The sequence below is a fragment of the Melanostigma gelatinosum genome (genome assembly GCF_949748355.1).
Source record: "Melanostigma gelatinosum genome assembly, chromosome: 2".
Taxonomy (NCBI): domain Eukaryota; kingdom Metazoa; phylum Chordata; class Actinopteri; order Perciformes; family Zoarcidae; genus Melanostigma; species Melanostigma gelatinosum.
The window spans coordinates 14,830,624-14,846,724 of NC_136635.1; the positions used below are offsets into that span (position 1 = coordinate 14,830,624).

The 16,101-nt window shown below is 40.0% G+C and overlaps 1 protein-coding gene across 1 annotated transcript in view; it reads left to right on the forward strand.

Moving 5' to 3' along the window:
* Window positions 1–16,101, forward strand: part of tead1b (TEA domain family member 1b) — a 33,818-nt gene that overhangs the window by 12,876 nt on the left and 4,841 nt on the right. Inside the window, exons 2-8 of the mRNA XM_079290016.1 lie at window positions 4,581–4,645; window positions 7,724–7,822; window positions 11,031–11,162; window positions 11,426–11,472; window positions 11,564–11,622; window positions 12,605–12,729; window positions 13,968–14,141. Of these exons, the coding sequence (XP_079146142.1) occupies window positions 4,581–4,645; window positions 7,724–7,822; window positions 11,031–11,162; window positions 11,426–11,472; window positions 11,564–11,622; window positions 12,605–12,729; window positions 13,968–14,141 (701 nt within the window). The remainder of the gene's footprint in view (window positions 1–4,580; window positions 4,646–7,723; window positions 7,823–11,030; window positions 11,163–11,425; window positions 11,473–11,563; window positions 11,623–12,604; window positions 12,730–13,967; window positions 14,142–16,101) is intronic.

Below are 16,101 nucleotides of genomic sequence, written 5' to 3' on the forward strand. Positions count from 1 at the left end.
GTGTCTTGAATCTTTATCAGGGGAGTAGATGATGGCACTCTTTTTCCATCTGGAGTTATCAGTGAAGAAGGAAAGAAGTCAAGAACCAAACAAGGTACCACTGCCGGCATTTTGCCAGGTTATTTGACTGGCCCCTAATTGTCAATGAGAACTGACACAACAAGCAGCAAGATTGTAGAAAGACGGTCTGAATTGGATGAAGTGTGTATGAAATGATGTTAATTTACAAATGGTAAATATTGGTCATATGAGGCAACCTGTTTATTGGCTAACATAGCAACCCAGTTAATATCAGATAGAGAGAGGTCAGATACTTCTTTCAGTGTGATCAACTTGCGAGACGACTGCAAATAGATGTTTAGATATAGTTAAATGGATGAGATGTGACTGGGATGCAGAATAGCAGAAAACTCCTTGCGACATGTGTTGTTGTGGTTGTAGAGTTAAGTTCATAAAGAGTTGATTTAGAGACTGGAGGTCTTGAGGGAGAGTATAGGAAGTTATTCCTGGTGTGGTATCTCTGAGGTTGGCTGTGACAATACACTCCATTGTTATTCACAACAGAGGGAGCCTGTCCCAGGTTCCATGGAGGAAGGATGCCAAATTGGATTTCTGGCTGAATGAGGAATCAGCTATTTGGGGTCGGTCTAGAGAAGGTTGAGCCACCGTCTCTTTGTGGGGCTGTTGCTGGAGTGCCTTTCATACGTCGCAGATCCTCCAGAGTTATTGAGATTCAGATGAGAGTCCAGGCTGGCCAAGTGGAGGGTTCCTCCAGCTGCTTAGCAGCACACATTTGATCAGGGGTCACACTATAAATATTGAATCCCTTTCCTGCTGAGTGACAGGAACACCCCATAAAGAGTTCGTTTTCCCAGCCCTCTGCAGGCCAAACTAATGCAAGAAAAAGCCATCAGGGCAAATAGACAGGACTGACCATAAGATAACTCTTCAAAGTTTAGACCAGCACTGTCCTGTTTGAAGATGGCTACAACTTGAGAACGGGGCTCGGGCCGAAAGGACACAGCAGAAGCCTCCGCAGGCTGCATTACACATCTGTAAAATAAAATATGAAATAAATACATTGATATGAATGTACCGAATTGTTATTTATCAACATAATGGTATCCGATACCAGGTCGGCCTCTTGTCCCCGTAACCCAATCCAGCTACTTGAGTCAGTATCTCCCCAGCGACAGCAAAGAAAACCGGGACTGTAGCACAGCTGAGACCCACCGTCTCGTGTTAAGTTACTGCTCATGAAAACCCAACATTTCCTGATTTTGCTGCTTCAAAATAAAAGCCTTTAAATACAAATACAACAAACGTTGTATTTGTTTAAAGTGTGTATAAAGTGTGAATCATTTATAGGAAAATGTGTTTATCACTGTTTGATGGTGGCTTTTCTTCAATAAAACAACTTATACTGCAGCGAAGAATGATAAGCTGCAAAATTAACTAAGAATTTATCAGAAATTGAATGTGTTTATCCAACGTTTTACAGGCGTTGCTCTGACCAAATACATACGATCACGGTCTGATCAGCCAGGTCACATTTACGTGTCACATGTGAACACATGCGGCTGAGATCCGATCTGCCACATCGTACAATACAACGTTGCAGAAAATTACTTTTTATATCCCACTAGTGTACAATGCTATACTAATGGGTAAATGATACTGATTAGTTGACACTGAAACAGCCACCAAACATACTGTAAGATGTTGAATGCATTTCAAATGTCAGCAGTGTTGGTAACACTTATCAACAGCATTTTCATGAAGAGCTGTTCACAGCTACGTGTTACTGGTGCTGCAGAATCTTCACCGTCAGTGGATTTGATAAAATGACAAGTGCACACACTTTCCTGAATGCATGTGAACTCATTGCACATGGAATCAACATATGAAAACTGTTGAATCTGATTTGTCTTTGCATCGTATAACTTTACACCAATTTTGTTAATTTTGTTCCTGATCAGGTTTTCATTCCTGAAAACAGTTTTATAAAATCAGCATATTAACATTTCATGTGCCTTCGAGAAAAACTGCCCTGTATTATTTGTGGGGGACAATTTCTTCATTAATTTGTGGGAAAATTTGACACCTTATGTCAGGTGGAAAAAGCAGAGTTGTGTCTGTAAAGCATTTTCAGTTGTCAATGTGGACACGATTTCTTCGGCAATTGTTGTTTTGCAGCGCAAAGGCAGGCAAGAAAAAAGAAATGCAGGCCAGCCAGGACCCACTGAGCTTCTTTTTTTCCAGCCTGGTAAAAAGAATGAATTATTCAACAGTAAGCAAGCTTTCAGCTGGCCATTTGTGTGCTTTGATCTAAAAATCAGGAGTTTGCATGAATGCCTGTATTGTCATCTTATGCTTCCACAGTGTGTGAATGATTGAAAATAGTGCAGCCCCCCCCCCCCCCCCCGTGTCATCTGGTAAAGTTTACACTGCGTGTGCTGTGGACGGGCAGGCTGGCATTGTAAATGCCCTGATGTTATTTATTTGTCCTGTGAGATCACATGGTTCAGTCAGGCTGGCCTCGCCTAAATGTTCAGTGTGAAAACAGCTACGGGGTCAACCTGTTACAAACTGCTGCTCGATGTCGAAGCCCACCCCTCCCCCTCTCCGCTCAATAGAACAATAAAATCTGTAGGTGTGGTACGCCACCAGGTGCGGCAGGTGTCAAAGATCTCATGTTGTTGACAGTTTTATACCCAGTGTTTGTATTTAAACTCACAGATGACGGCTAAGATTAGCATTTTACTGGTCAAGAGTCTACGAAATACATCGGTCTGAAATCATTTTCCTATGAATAAAATCAGCACCTTTTTGAAAGCAACCTTAACCTTTAAAACGAGTTAGTATGAAGGAAATGTAGATCTGAAACAATTAGTTGATACATTTATAGATAAAAAATAACAAAGAAAACAAACAAATAATCAACAATAAGACAACCAAATAATCTCTAGTGTTATCTTTTAAGGCAAAGTTCCGGATTCTCAAATGTAAATATTTTCTGGTTTTCTGATAGAAAAGTGAAGATCTTTGGGTTTTGGAGTGTCAGGTTTAAAGTCATCGTGGACTCTGACAAGTTGTCATTTTTCAATATTTGCTGACATTTAATGGACCAAACAATACAAGTTAATTGATAATGATGTGAATGTAGAAAAATGTTTCATTATATTGAGGGGTTCGGTGCATTTTATAGAGATCGTTCGTTGCAGCTTTACTATATGGATTATATGGTTGTAATTGAAGCTGCTTTACCCAGACCGGTCACAAGATGATGCTTCACACTCTCAACCTCATATTTCCATTATACAAACAACAAGCAGATATTAGCATCTATCAGTGTTTGCTTGTCTTACCTTGTTTATGCAACATGTCTCCTACATTCTGCTCTTTTCTATCTTTGGGATGTACTCTTACGATCTTGTCACACTCTGGGATGTGTGATGTGCTGCCATTCATTGAAAATGCCTTTTCTTCTACCTAAGACACGGCTTATTAGCACGTGCGGTACGTCGTGGTCCCATTGTGTCATGGAAAAAAAACAAGGCCGTTAATTGATAATGATGTGAATGTAGAAAAATGTTTCATTGTATTGAGGGGTTCGGTGCATTTTATAGAGCAGAAAAGCAGATCCATGGCATTGATTGGCTACAGCTGGACACATAATTAGAGTGCCTCCTTACCAATAATTTGTGTAATAGTTTTTGTTGGCGGCATGTTATTACCATATGAAAGGGCTAAGCAGGGGTCATGTGCATTGCTACAGCAATTAGAGCAGAGCTAAGGGCAGAAGAATGTTTGGAGCCGTCGTTAATTGGAAATCTCTACAAAGCTATGCTTTAATTATAATTTAGTCAGAGCTGCACTGTTTTAAACCCAATATATTCAGTTGCCATTATTTCCTGTAATAGTATGAACAGCTAGATCTGTTTCCTTTCAAAGCGCCGGGCTTTGAAGAGAATGAGACTGAATTAGATTAATTTGAAAGGCTGTGCTGCTGCGAGTTTCTTTCTTTTCTTTTTTCATGCTTATGGCTCTTTGTGGTCTTACTGAGAAACTGGATCTGGTTTGTTTTGGAGATACACATACCTTACAATTTGCATGCACCCAAAATGATGGTTATAGTTTGCTTTATAGCTTTGTGTTAGATTTTTTGACTCTTTCCTAGAAAAGTTGTAGCTTTGTGAATGAATATATTACTCATATTGTGACTAAAGCCACTCATTAAATATTCATTATTTACAATTTACATGTTCAGACTAGGTTTAAAGGTATTTATTCACTTGGTTAAAAAATAAATGTCAATGTTATGTTTCTTATATTAACTGTAGCACATAACTTGCATGTGTTAAGTGTTTGAGTGTTAAAGAACTAAACCATGAGCCACACAGACTACACGAGTCTATGTAAACAGCCTACATGAGTCTGTTCATGGCCAGGATGTGTTTTTTCTCTTTGTCTTTGTTGCTGAAATATTTCCCCTCCTCACTTGATATTCAACATTTAATCTATCTCTAAATGTTTCATGTTATTTGATGTAGACATTTCTCATTTTTCTCTACACGCAGGTCGAAACGAGCTGATAGCCAGATACATCAAGCTTCGGACCGGGAAGACGAGGACTCGGAAGCAGGTAAGACAAGACAAGAGACGTCTCTCTTGCATGAGTGTCAGAGGGCTGTCAAATATAAATGCCGGCAGACTGTTGCCTTTGTTTCCAGACAGAGAATAACACAATGCTTTGCTCTCGAGGAGACTTTCTGAGGCTGACAAGTCCCCCGTCACTGCTGTGTTGCATGAACAGATGCCCCTAGATTATGACATTTTCTAAAATTGTCACTTATTAGTACACATAGTGTGTAAGAACTGTAGCAGTTGTTCGAAAAGATAATTTCCCCTTAAAATGCAGCCTTTCATTTCCGACAGTATAGCAGCTTTGAACCATAAACATAAGAGCGTTAAAAGAGAGCCACAGTGCAAGTATTCTGCTTCATGACTAAGTCATGGAGGCCGTGCACTTGGTCGGAGGAGAAGCCTGTATTAATAGGAAGGTGGAAGCCTTAATAGATTGGTACAATCTCTGATCAAAGAGAGCATTCGCTGAGAGTGCATCCTGTCTCTGCAACACACTGGGTGCATTGCAGGCTCACAACTCTCACCACAGCATTCTGCTCAGATTTCTGAATCAAGCTGCGACGAATTCATAGTCTGTGCTGTAATATGTCATGGAAATTATATAGAATTCACGCCTTTTTTATCTTTCCCATATATGTATTTCTCAAAGGAACAACAGTACTAAAATAAATCAAAGTGCACAATTGATTCGTGTATTCACATTAGCTGATAATGAGCAGCTGTGATGCTGCTTCAGTAACAGTATGAAACCCGTTGACTGGTCTTCCCTCTAAACAGGAAATCCCCTGTATGACCACTGACTTGAATGGCAATGATAAACCAGCCATTGTCTGCAGTGACATTCAATCACTGCGTGTGAATTGATCAGTCTGGAGCAGAAAGGCTGTGTGGTTTCTCTCTCTGTGACTGTTAGAGAGCGAGAGAGAGAGAGAGAGAGAGAGATGTTCACATCTACACCAAGATACATGCATCTGTTTCTACTGTTAGATTAAATGCATGTTGTATTTGTGTGTAATTGCTGTGTTGTTTATTTTAAGGCTGCAACTAACAAGTATTTTCAGCAGAGATGAAATGTCGAGTCAATCGAGATAAAATGTATCTGCAAAAATGTTGATATCGAATAATTGTTTTTCTGTCTTTTTTTAAGCAAATTTGTCAAAGATTCACCATTTACAGTTTTTAAAATCTTCTATGACAGTGAATTCAAAATCTTTGGATGTTGGACTGGAGGTTGGACAAAACAAGCCATGTGAATATGTCCACTTGTGATTTAGGAAACACTTTTCTGGTATTTTCTGTCATTTTCAAGCCCTAAAAACTACTTGAAAACATAATCGTTAGTTTAATCAAATATGGAAAAAAATTGTTAGCCCTGATCTTCATTATCACATAATCAGCTGATTATTTTCTTCATTGTTTTATCAATGAAATGCCAGAAAATAGTGAAAGACAACCAGTATATTTTCCCTGGGCCCAAGATGTTACATTTATAATAACTCGTGCAGTGCCCATTCAAAACATGCCTGTTCAGAGCGGGCTGAATTCTTGGCCCCTGTTGTTGCTGCTAGCAGCTTTCTCGAGAGCCGCTCAATCAAACAACTTCACCCTAAACACTTTACTCTCTCGAGTCCTCAGCAAAACTCCTGCCATAGTTGTGTCACACACACACAATCAGAGACACTAGTGAAATAGACTTTACCGTGAGGCGAGGTAGGCAAATGCCTGGGGCACCAGACTAAAAGGCCCCCAAACAGCTGAAGGTTAATTATGTTTATATGACAAATATTGAATCATGTTACCATTGTAACTGATTGTACCCCACAATAACATAGAGAAGGCCAACAATTTGAGTTGAAATGGCAGAGTTGCACTGTTCCTGTGCAGGCTGTCCGCTCGTGCTCGTTGACTCCAGGGAAGTGAAGTCAGGTCACAACGTTATCCAGCATCCATGTAGCGTTGGATGCCGTGCTCGACTGCAGAGCCCCGAAGCTCCGCCCCTGCAGCTCCGCAGAGCGCTGTTCGCTTGTTTATTAAGTTGATTCACATTGAGCGTGTCAAGTGTCCAAATTGCACCATATTCAACAAAGCACTCCCTCGGGTGCTGCAGCAATACACCTGTGAAGTAGATCAGATGAGCGATTCTCCAGATATGCAAAGACCACGCAGTCGGACAGAGAGACGGACAGATGGACAGAGAGACGGACATACAGATTCCTTGCTTTATAAGTAAATATGAAACACAGAAAATCCTCACATGGGAAAAGTTAGAACCAGAGTGTTTCGCATTTTTGCTTGAGAAATGATTCAAATAGTTGTTGATTTATTTTAGCTCTAGTTTATGTATCAACCTGAATAGCGACGAAATATGTTATATTTTGAATAAAGTAAATATTTACCTGCAGAGGCAGCACTTTTTAAATCACCTCACTCACTAGAAAACTCACTTTCGGTGTGATTTGCGTGGATAGCGTCGGAGGAGACGCCTCTCAAACCTGTCATCAACACACTTTCTCTTTCTAACTGTTACTTGCACTGCTGAATGTTTCATGTGTGAATATTAAATAATTTAGCACTGTGTGAACGTCGGAGGGTAAACTTGGCTGGTGAAATGCCTCTCCGAGCTCCCGTAAGAATACTAGACCAGCCGATTCTCATTCCACACACAGAAGATCGCATCTGGGTGGTCTTAATGTGTGCTAAAGGGGCCTGCATCCTCCTTAATCAGTTCACTTAAGTGACGACAACACACAGCAAAACACTTTATTGGCTGTTAGCTTGGTGTGTGGTTTGGAGATGCTTCTGTTACGCACCGTTTCTCCCTCAAGTGTCTGTTAAACAAAGAAATGTATAATCCACTTTGTGCTTCTTTTGAATTTTCTTGTTTTTTTATTTGACTTTTTCTCTTCTGTTTTTTTTAACGGAGGTGTCTAGTCACATACAGGTCTTAGCAAGAAAGAAAGTTCGAGAAATCCACGCTGCCATTAAGGTACGTCTGGCTTTGCCCAGTTGCAGGGGGCTTTTCATTGCCATGGTTACAGGCTCTTCCTTTGTTTTCCTCCCCTCCCCTCCCCCGCAGGTGTCTAGTCACATTCAGGTTCTTGCCAGAAGGAAATCTCGTGAGTTTCATTCCAAGCTAAAGGTATGCGCTTTTCTGCTTTTGGGCTTGTTGGTTGCTGTGAGACTTGACTTCCTGTTTCCCGTGGTGACAGAGTGAATGCCCGGTGCTCTGATTCCTGCTGACCCAAATGTCCTGCTGACTGTAGGCTGTTCACACTTTATAACCCCCTCCAACTTCTCACTCCAGTTTCTATTTACCCTCACTGTGACATGCTGCCAATGTCCTGTCTGCTTGTTTTCATCTACATTAATTCACTTTTCTTTACGGGCCTTTATGCGTCATACCCAAGACTTATTATAAGAATAGTAAAGACATTTTGTGTTAGTAAAAAATTATAAAATTGATTATTATCAATCACTCTTGAGTGGTCTTTGAGCTAAATGCTATCACCATCATGCTAGCATGCTCACAAAAACAATGCTAACATGCTGATGAAAGCAGGTATAATGTTTACGATTTAATGTTTTATCTGATGGTGGTGCTAAATGATAAGTCAGAGATTCATCACAGGTAATAATAATTCATCCTAAAGGGGACATGAATGTTTGTACCAAATTTCACGACAATCCATCCAGCAGTTGTTGAGACAAAAGTCACAGATGTCGACCTCATGGTGGCGCTTGAAGAAAAGTCTCAGTCTGAGGATTCATCCTCTGGAGATCATGAATATTTGTACCAAATTTCATGTCAATCCATTTAAAACTTTCAGTCTGGACCTAAAGTGACAGACCAAAAATAGATTGTGATTCCTAGAAATTGTTAAGAATAATGTGAAATATATATATTTATCTTTGTATCGACCTGGTTTATTTACTGGTTAGGCTCACATTTTTTAACTCTATATTTGTAATAATTTAGTAAAATCACAATCGAAATGTTTAAATGTCGGGAAGCATGCTGGCATTGGCTGCTGGTGAGTGGCCGAGAGCTGCAGGTCCAAGGATATCGGTCTGATGGCTGACTCTCGCTCTGCTCTGCTTTCTTATTCCTCCTCCTTCCTCCTCGCAGTGCCGTGGCCGTCAGCCGCTTTCCTTCCTCCCAGTTCAGATGTCGTCATTTCAAAGCGTTCTTGTCAATTGTTAAACAATAATGAACTCTGTTAAAATCACGGTGGAAAGCTTTTCACAATGGCAGATTCAAATGGGACAAAGGCATTGTGAGAGCAGCCATCTTGAATAATATTGACCTGTAATTTAAAGTATCTCATGAAGTAATGCTTGTGCATCAAAGGACTCCCAACCCATGTGCCATTTTCTTCTTTCCATGGGGAGACGACTCCATGTGTTGACTTTCACCATTTGCTCCAACACAAATGAATGACCCCATGCGTGTGTGTGTGTGCGTGTGTGTGCGCGTGTGTATTTGTGTGTGTGTGTGTGTTGAGAGACAGCAAGACTCAGACAGGCAGCTTTGCCTGGTCTTTCAAGGGCACAGGCGGCTGTCTGAAGAACAGCAGACATCTTTTGTATGAATCCCTGTCTTTTCTCATTTAAAGCAAATTAGAGTGTTGGAGCAAAGATAAATACAAGTGTGCCCTTCATTTCAGGGGGCGTCAACGAAAACCTGCTGTTTCTGGTCTCGACTGGCATTTTTGTGAAATTACCGTCGTTCTGTTATTGTTCTGTTGTTTTGTCTCGAGTGATAACTGCTGATCAGATTGTGAAAATTATAGAGAGCAAGACATTCACCACAGAGACCAAGGATAATTTGTAATAATCCTTTGTTATTAAGTGTGCATTGCACATTTTGTGTTGCGCTGTGTCAAGAAGGCTTGACATTCACAAATGAAAGTGTTGTTTTTCTGATGTTTGTAGGTAACATACTTTTCCATGCAGACTTAAACAACAGTTTTGTTGATAAATGTTGAATTACTCACAATAAATGAATTGACAACAAAACCCTGTTTCTTTGCATTTAGGTTACAAACATGGTAAGTATTCATTTTCTGTTTGTGACGCTGTCTTTGCTTTCATTAGGGCCTGCTTTGTCCTTCGGCTGCTAGTTTTGCATTTGTTCTCCTGCCATAGCAACACAGTAGACGCTGCCCAGTGTTTTTTTTTCCAGTTTAGTGGTTTCACATTGTGTCATCATACTATTATCATACTGTAGCTTGACTCTGCTCCATCAGCATCTGTTGCCAGCATGCTTACCTTTAGCTTCTGCCACCAGTGAGTCTGCATGGGTTTGCTAGTGCGTACGTGTTGCCCAGGTGTGCACAGGGGTCTCAAACTCATTTTCACTCCGGGCCACATCAGCATCATGGCCCACAAAGGGCCGGTTGGAAATGTAACTACTCGTAACATATTGTTAAATAACTCTCTGCATTCACAGTTTAAAGTAGTCTTCAATGTGCTCACAATACATTTCCATGTTAAATGTCCAGTAACCAGCCAAAGAGCTGCTTCTATGACTGTGTTTAAGTATCTCATAATTTTGACTTCAATCTCATAATTTTGACTTTCAATCTCATCTTTTTGACTTTCTATCTCATAATTATGACTTTCTATCTCAGAATTTTGACTTTCTATCTCATAACTTCGACTTTCTATCTCATAATTTCGACCATGGGGATAGTTTTATTATCAAGTCTAACTTTAAAAAACTAATTTTTACTTTTTTTTTGTGCTGGCGGATTCATAAAATGATGTGGCGGGCCGGGAGTTTGAGACCCCTGGTATACAACTTTGTAAATGCTCATTAACAAAGGACCATATCCAAAACAACGTGCAATGTGCAGTGCACTTCTGCAAGCTTATGATTAAGCATGACCATTTACCATTTACAATTAGATATTTCCTGATAATTAAAAAAAAACACTTGTCCAAAGATTAAAGAATAAGGAACTAATGAGAGAAGTGAACGTTTATTCACCAAGTAGAACTGGTTATCTTCAGTTTTACTTGAGACATTCTTGACAATTTCGAGATGTGTTTTGACTTGCAGACAAACGCAGCCGTGATAGAAATGCTGCTGAATGAGTTTTTGAAAGTATTTTAATGGTAGATTAGTCAACAAGAAAACTTCTGTGTCAGTGCACACCACAGCTACTGCACTGTATATTGGAATTGAATTGTCCTTGTTCAGCACATTCCTGTAAAAACACTTATAGTATGTGAATAGCGATGCACATGCATCTTCATTTAACCTGCTTGCCGTTTACTGTTGTGAGAGTGGTCCGTGATGCTCTTAGTGTGTTGTTTGGAGTCTGTTTCACCCACCTTCCCCTTCTGTGTGAGTGGTAAGCCTTTTGTGACTGCTGTTAAAGGACCAAGCCGTGAAGGACAAAGCCCTCCAGAGCATGGCCTCCATGTCCTCGGCTCAGATTGTTTCTGCCACGGCTATTCACAACAAGCTGGGCCTGCCAGGCATCCCGCGCCCAGCCTTTCCTGGAGCAGGGGTAAGAGCCTTGTCGGCACCCCTCTATTGATCCATCCTGTCCAGCTTCACCCAGGGCAGCCATGGGGCCAACCACCCCGCCTCCCGCGCCAAATCACATTACACACCCCAGCTTTGCATAACTGCTACTATCAGATAAGCGCAATATCAAACGGAGTGATAGTCAAGATAACTACATCCACTGAACATGGAGCTGTGACACATTTTGATCGCAATTGTACGTTCTCTGTTGTTTGTTTTCTATTAATATATGTAATTCTCCAGTTATGGCAGGGTATGTTATCGGCCGGTCAGCCAGGATCCTCACAAGAGTAAGTATCGAACTTCATAAAAAGAGAACTTCACAAAAAACTCAACGGATCAAAGATAGTATTTTTATGGGTCTGTCATTCTCTATTCCAGCATTAAGCCTTTCACCCAGCAAGCCTATCCCATCCAGCCAGTCACAACAGCCATTTCAAGTAAGAAGTTACCTGATTAGAAAGCTATGAAGGAAAAAATATGACCCAAAACGTACATCATGTTGTATAATTGCTGAATTTGAAATATTGGAAATGCAACCTCACCCTTTGGTTATTGGACAAAGATCCAATAACATGCATGACATAGTACAATGTGCTAACTATTGACTGTGTTCAAACTTACTCCATCTCCACATGAGCATTTCCCTGCTCGGTAAAAAGCATTTAAGATATTCTTAGCTGTTGAGTCTGTTCCTTTAGATTTACTGGGGAAACTTGGCAGATTGTCTAGCTGAAAAACCAATGTGTTGATAGAGAGAGATTAAAATGCTTGGGAGATGGCAACAACAATAAAAGCCTGTTTTATTGAGGTTGATGCCCAGAAATGTCCCAAACACAGCAAAATAAGAAAATACAGGCAAGGGACTCTGCAGATACAGACACCGATTATTGAGAGGGATATTTATGTATGAGTCTTTACATAGTGCACTCATTCTGCCTTTAAGGTTCGTCAGCAGCGAAAGTTAATTTAATTTTAATTTTACATTTGTTATGCACATAATGTATTTTTTTAAATCCTGTCATTCAACACATTTAACCTCATTCAGAAACCACTGATTTATTCTTACCCTTGTAAAGTGTTTTTGTGATTTAGGATTGATTGTAAATACTGAAACCTGTGTAAAAGTTGAAAAATAAGCATTCAAAGATACAGTAAGGATTCATTTCACTTTATTTTTTTTATCTTTTGGTTGTGTTCCTTATTTCTTGTATTTCCTGGTTGTACAGTTTGTGCATTTCTGGGCATTTTTGATTTAAGTAAAGAGGACTGTAGCTAGAAACAACATCAGGACAAACCTGACCGATCAAACGATATCTCTAATACGAAATAAGTTTTATTCGTTGTCTTAAATTAATCTGGCTGTACTGTAAAACACCCCACAGACAGGACAAATGTTGTGTTATTGTGGCGTTACTGCAGGTTACGAGTCCATAGCAGCTCCATCTCCAACGGCACCAGCATGGCAGGGCCGCTCCATCGGTACATCTAAACTCCGACTGGTGGAGTTCTCCGCCTTCCTAGAGCAACAAAGAGACCCAGACACAGTGAGTGGAGCGTTAAACGAAAGCATGCAATATCACTATCTCTTGGTGTTCATTCCCACCTCTTATCATCCAGTCCTTTCCTCTATGAACACACTGGGACCTTTTCCCAGGCAGAAAGTCAGCTGAGAGGAGGCCAAAACAAGCTGAGAGGGGAGAAGCCTGGCCTGTAGGGACACACAGCATGACAACCTGCAGAAATAATGAAGGACTGTATATTAATCAGTCCCTTAAAAGGCATGCAAAAACTATTTACGTGGCAGACGTCAGCTCAGCCAGACGATCCACAGACTCACAGAGCGTGAGTTGAGAAATTCAAGTCTCACATTTCTTGTTTGCTTTAGCAATTTTTTTAATGTTTGTCCACATTTTCCCCGAGCACTTCCTTTTGTTATTACTACGGCATGACAACAGCCATTAATCTTACATTCAGCTCGATGCTGAAATTGTTGCATTTGCCCTGAAAGGCTACACGCTGGAGAGGCTGCTCTGCGAGCTTTTAAACTGAAGTGCAGTGCCACAGCGTTTTCATGCGGTCACGACGAGGTCAAAGAACCTCTGAAGATCAAATGTTATTCTCTGATTTGCTTCTCTTTCTGCTTTTTGCTATGCACCACGGGTTTCTCGGGTTACCAGACCACAACATTTATTCTCTTTGTTAAACCAAATCCAAGTATTCTCCGTGGAAAAGTTGATGAAATAGAGAAAACATATTCTTTCAACGATAAAGCGCTCATGTTTCATTCCATATTGTCAATTTAGCTTGATTGTGGTTGCATTCGATGCATAAATGTTGCTTTTCATGTAAATTAAGCTTTGTGATTTCATGGCTTTCTTGCTTATAAAAAAAAGTCTCAACTTATCTGCTTATAGGATTTGGGTGAAGCAGTCTGGCGTTCCTGTTTTGGGTTATAATACATATTAGGGGATCAGTTTGTTTTTGGCTTTAGTGGAGCAGAATGATATTTCCTAATTTGTACATCATAAAACCATGCAGACAGCCAGATAGAAAGCAGTGTTGCGTAGGCTTATTCTCATGAGGTTTTATTGTTACCAATCTGATTCTAGCCACCTCGTTTATTACGGTGGTTCGTTTGTCAGAATCGGCTCATTTTGTTTCAGTAAACATTTCTGTGTCGATGGCTCTCTTGATATTGATGCACAGATCATTTTTGATATAACGTGAAATAGAGCACCGCATTTTAAAGTGTGTTTCTAACCCTATTCATCTATTCTTTCAGTACAACAAGCACCTATTTGTACATATCGGACAGACAAATCATTCCTACAGTGACGCCCTGCTGGAGTCTGTGGACATTCGTCAGATTTATGACAAATTCCCAGAAAAGAAAGGAGGACTGAAGGAGCTATATGGAAAAGGTCCCCAGAATTCCTTCTTCCTTATAAAATTCTGGGTGAGTGTTACAGCCACAGGATTGATAAATAACGTATATAAAATGGCAGTGTTACCAGCTGGATTGTATTTTTTCCGCACATCAGTATGAATATCATTGTGAGATGTTTGATGGCAGAATCAGGAACATTCAGCTCAGGTTCGTCTTTAGTGATTGGGTGTAATCAGTCTACACAGAGGAGATTGCTCTCTTAATGTTTGCAGAATGCACTCGGCTATATTTGGACTTGCATAGCAGGAGAGCGTTTGATCAAAGCAGTCACTAATTCAATGTAATATCTCCAAACAATGGAGTGACCTGGTTGCACTCCTAATGGCTGTTTTAAACATTGCATGTATTTCCTCCCCGATGCAAAATGCTAACTAGCGGCAGCCAACAAAGTGGGACCGTCTGCACTTGGACCAAGTCCCCTCAAATTCCTTTTGAAGTGACCGACCAATCTAAATTTCAAATGAACGACAGAATCTGCACAATAATGAATGTATAACTGCTTTGCTTAATGAAGGAGGAGAATGTTGTGGGAGGATGTCTCCTCTTTTTGAATCCATAATGAACAGGATGCTCGGGGCATAGAAAGGCTGCACTCCGGGAGTGGACCAGTTCGACCTTGTTAATCAGTCTCTGAACGTAACTTCATTTAATCCTCTTTAGAATCTCGTTTCCAATATGGAGACATTTACATGCTTCTTACATGCTGCCGAGCTGTTTTCATTTGATATGTACAGATGCACCTGTTTAATCTCGACCGCTCTTGATGAGACAACGACAAAGAAAATGAACATTTTTAGATTCCACATTTAAACCAAATTCTTCCTCTAAAAGGCCAAGTACAGATATTTCTATTCCATCCTGTGTACAGCATATATGTCATTTATGCTAGTCTTCATAGTGTGTTGTCTTTGTAGTTAGTTCTTTAAGAAACCACGAGTTGGAAGAGACCAAAAACAGAGCAAAATATGAATGCTACATTTGCTCCGTAAATGATCGGTGTAAATAAGCCACATCAACTTCAAAGGTGATATGTCAACGTTGTTTTCACAACTTGTTTTTGCTGCTCTCAAGTGGTAAAAGATCAGAAATATTATGTTGCAGGTTCAACAAAGAGAGCATTTCTCTTCTTCAAAAACTAAAGATCTGTTTTTGTTTTCTGGGGTGTTCCTTGAGTTGTTTAAACATCATCAGCTGTTTTGTTTTCAGCTGTGAGCAGCTCCTCTATTATCTTTGTGCTTTGCATTGTTGGACAGTAATGTGCATCAACTGCACATTTAAAGAAGCGGGTGTTTAGAGGACTCTTCATTTACTTCATTTTGTCACTTTTCCAGTGTGAACAAACTACATGATCAAAACCTGCTCACAATTAGTATGTGGTAAAAAATGGACCACTTATTTATCCGCTGATGTTTGTTTTTTTGCAGACATTGTGGTGTTGGTGTATATGTCAGCCTATAACGAGAAGGTGCAGAACCAAAACGCGAAACTAGGTTTGAGGTCGTATAGAAACAGTCTCTATTACATAGTTTGTCCACCAGAGAGCGCTGAGTTCATTTTTAAACTGTAAAATGTTCCGCTAATGGATTTTGGTCGTAGAGCTTTAAAAGAAAAAATCAGTCCAAGGGTTTTCATATCAAGTTAGTTTATTTATGTTTTAAAAAGTGGCTGCATATTATCCTTTTAAAAGGTCCATTGGGTATGTTACAGATAGTCCACATGAATGGGCATTGCAGATATGTATTCACTGTGATCCTTGATAATTCATTGTTTTAAATTGGTTGTTACCTTCTAAATAATGAATACACTCACAGGCGTGTTGTTACTTGTTATATGAAAAACCTCACACATAATTACCAGAATCACTTTTCTCCGGTACACCTTGTCACCATTGTCACTTCTAGTATTTTATTTCACCCTTTGAATACAACGTGTTTCCCTCTTTGCACCGTGGTTTTGTGTGTTGTTTGTT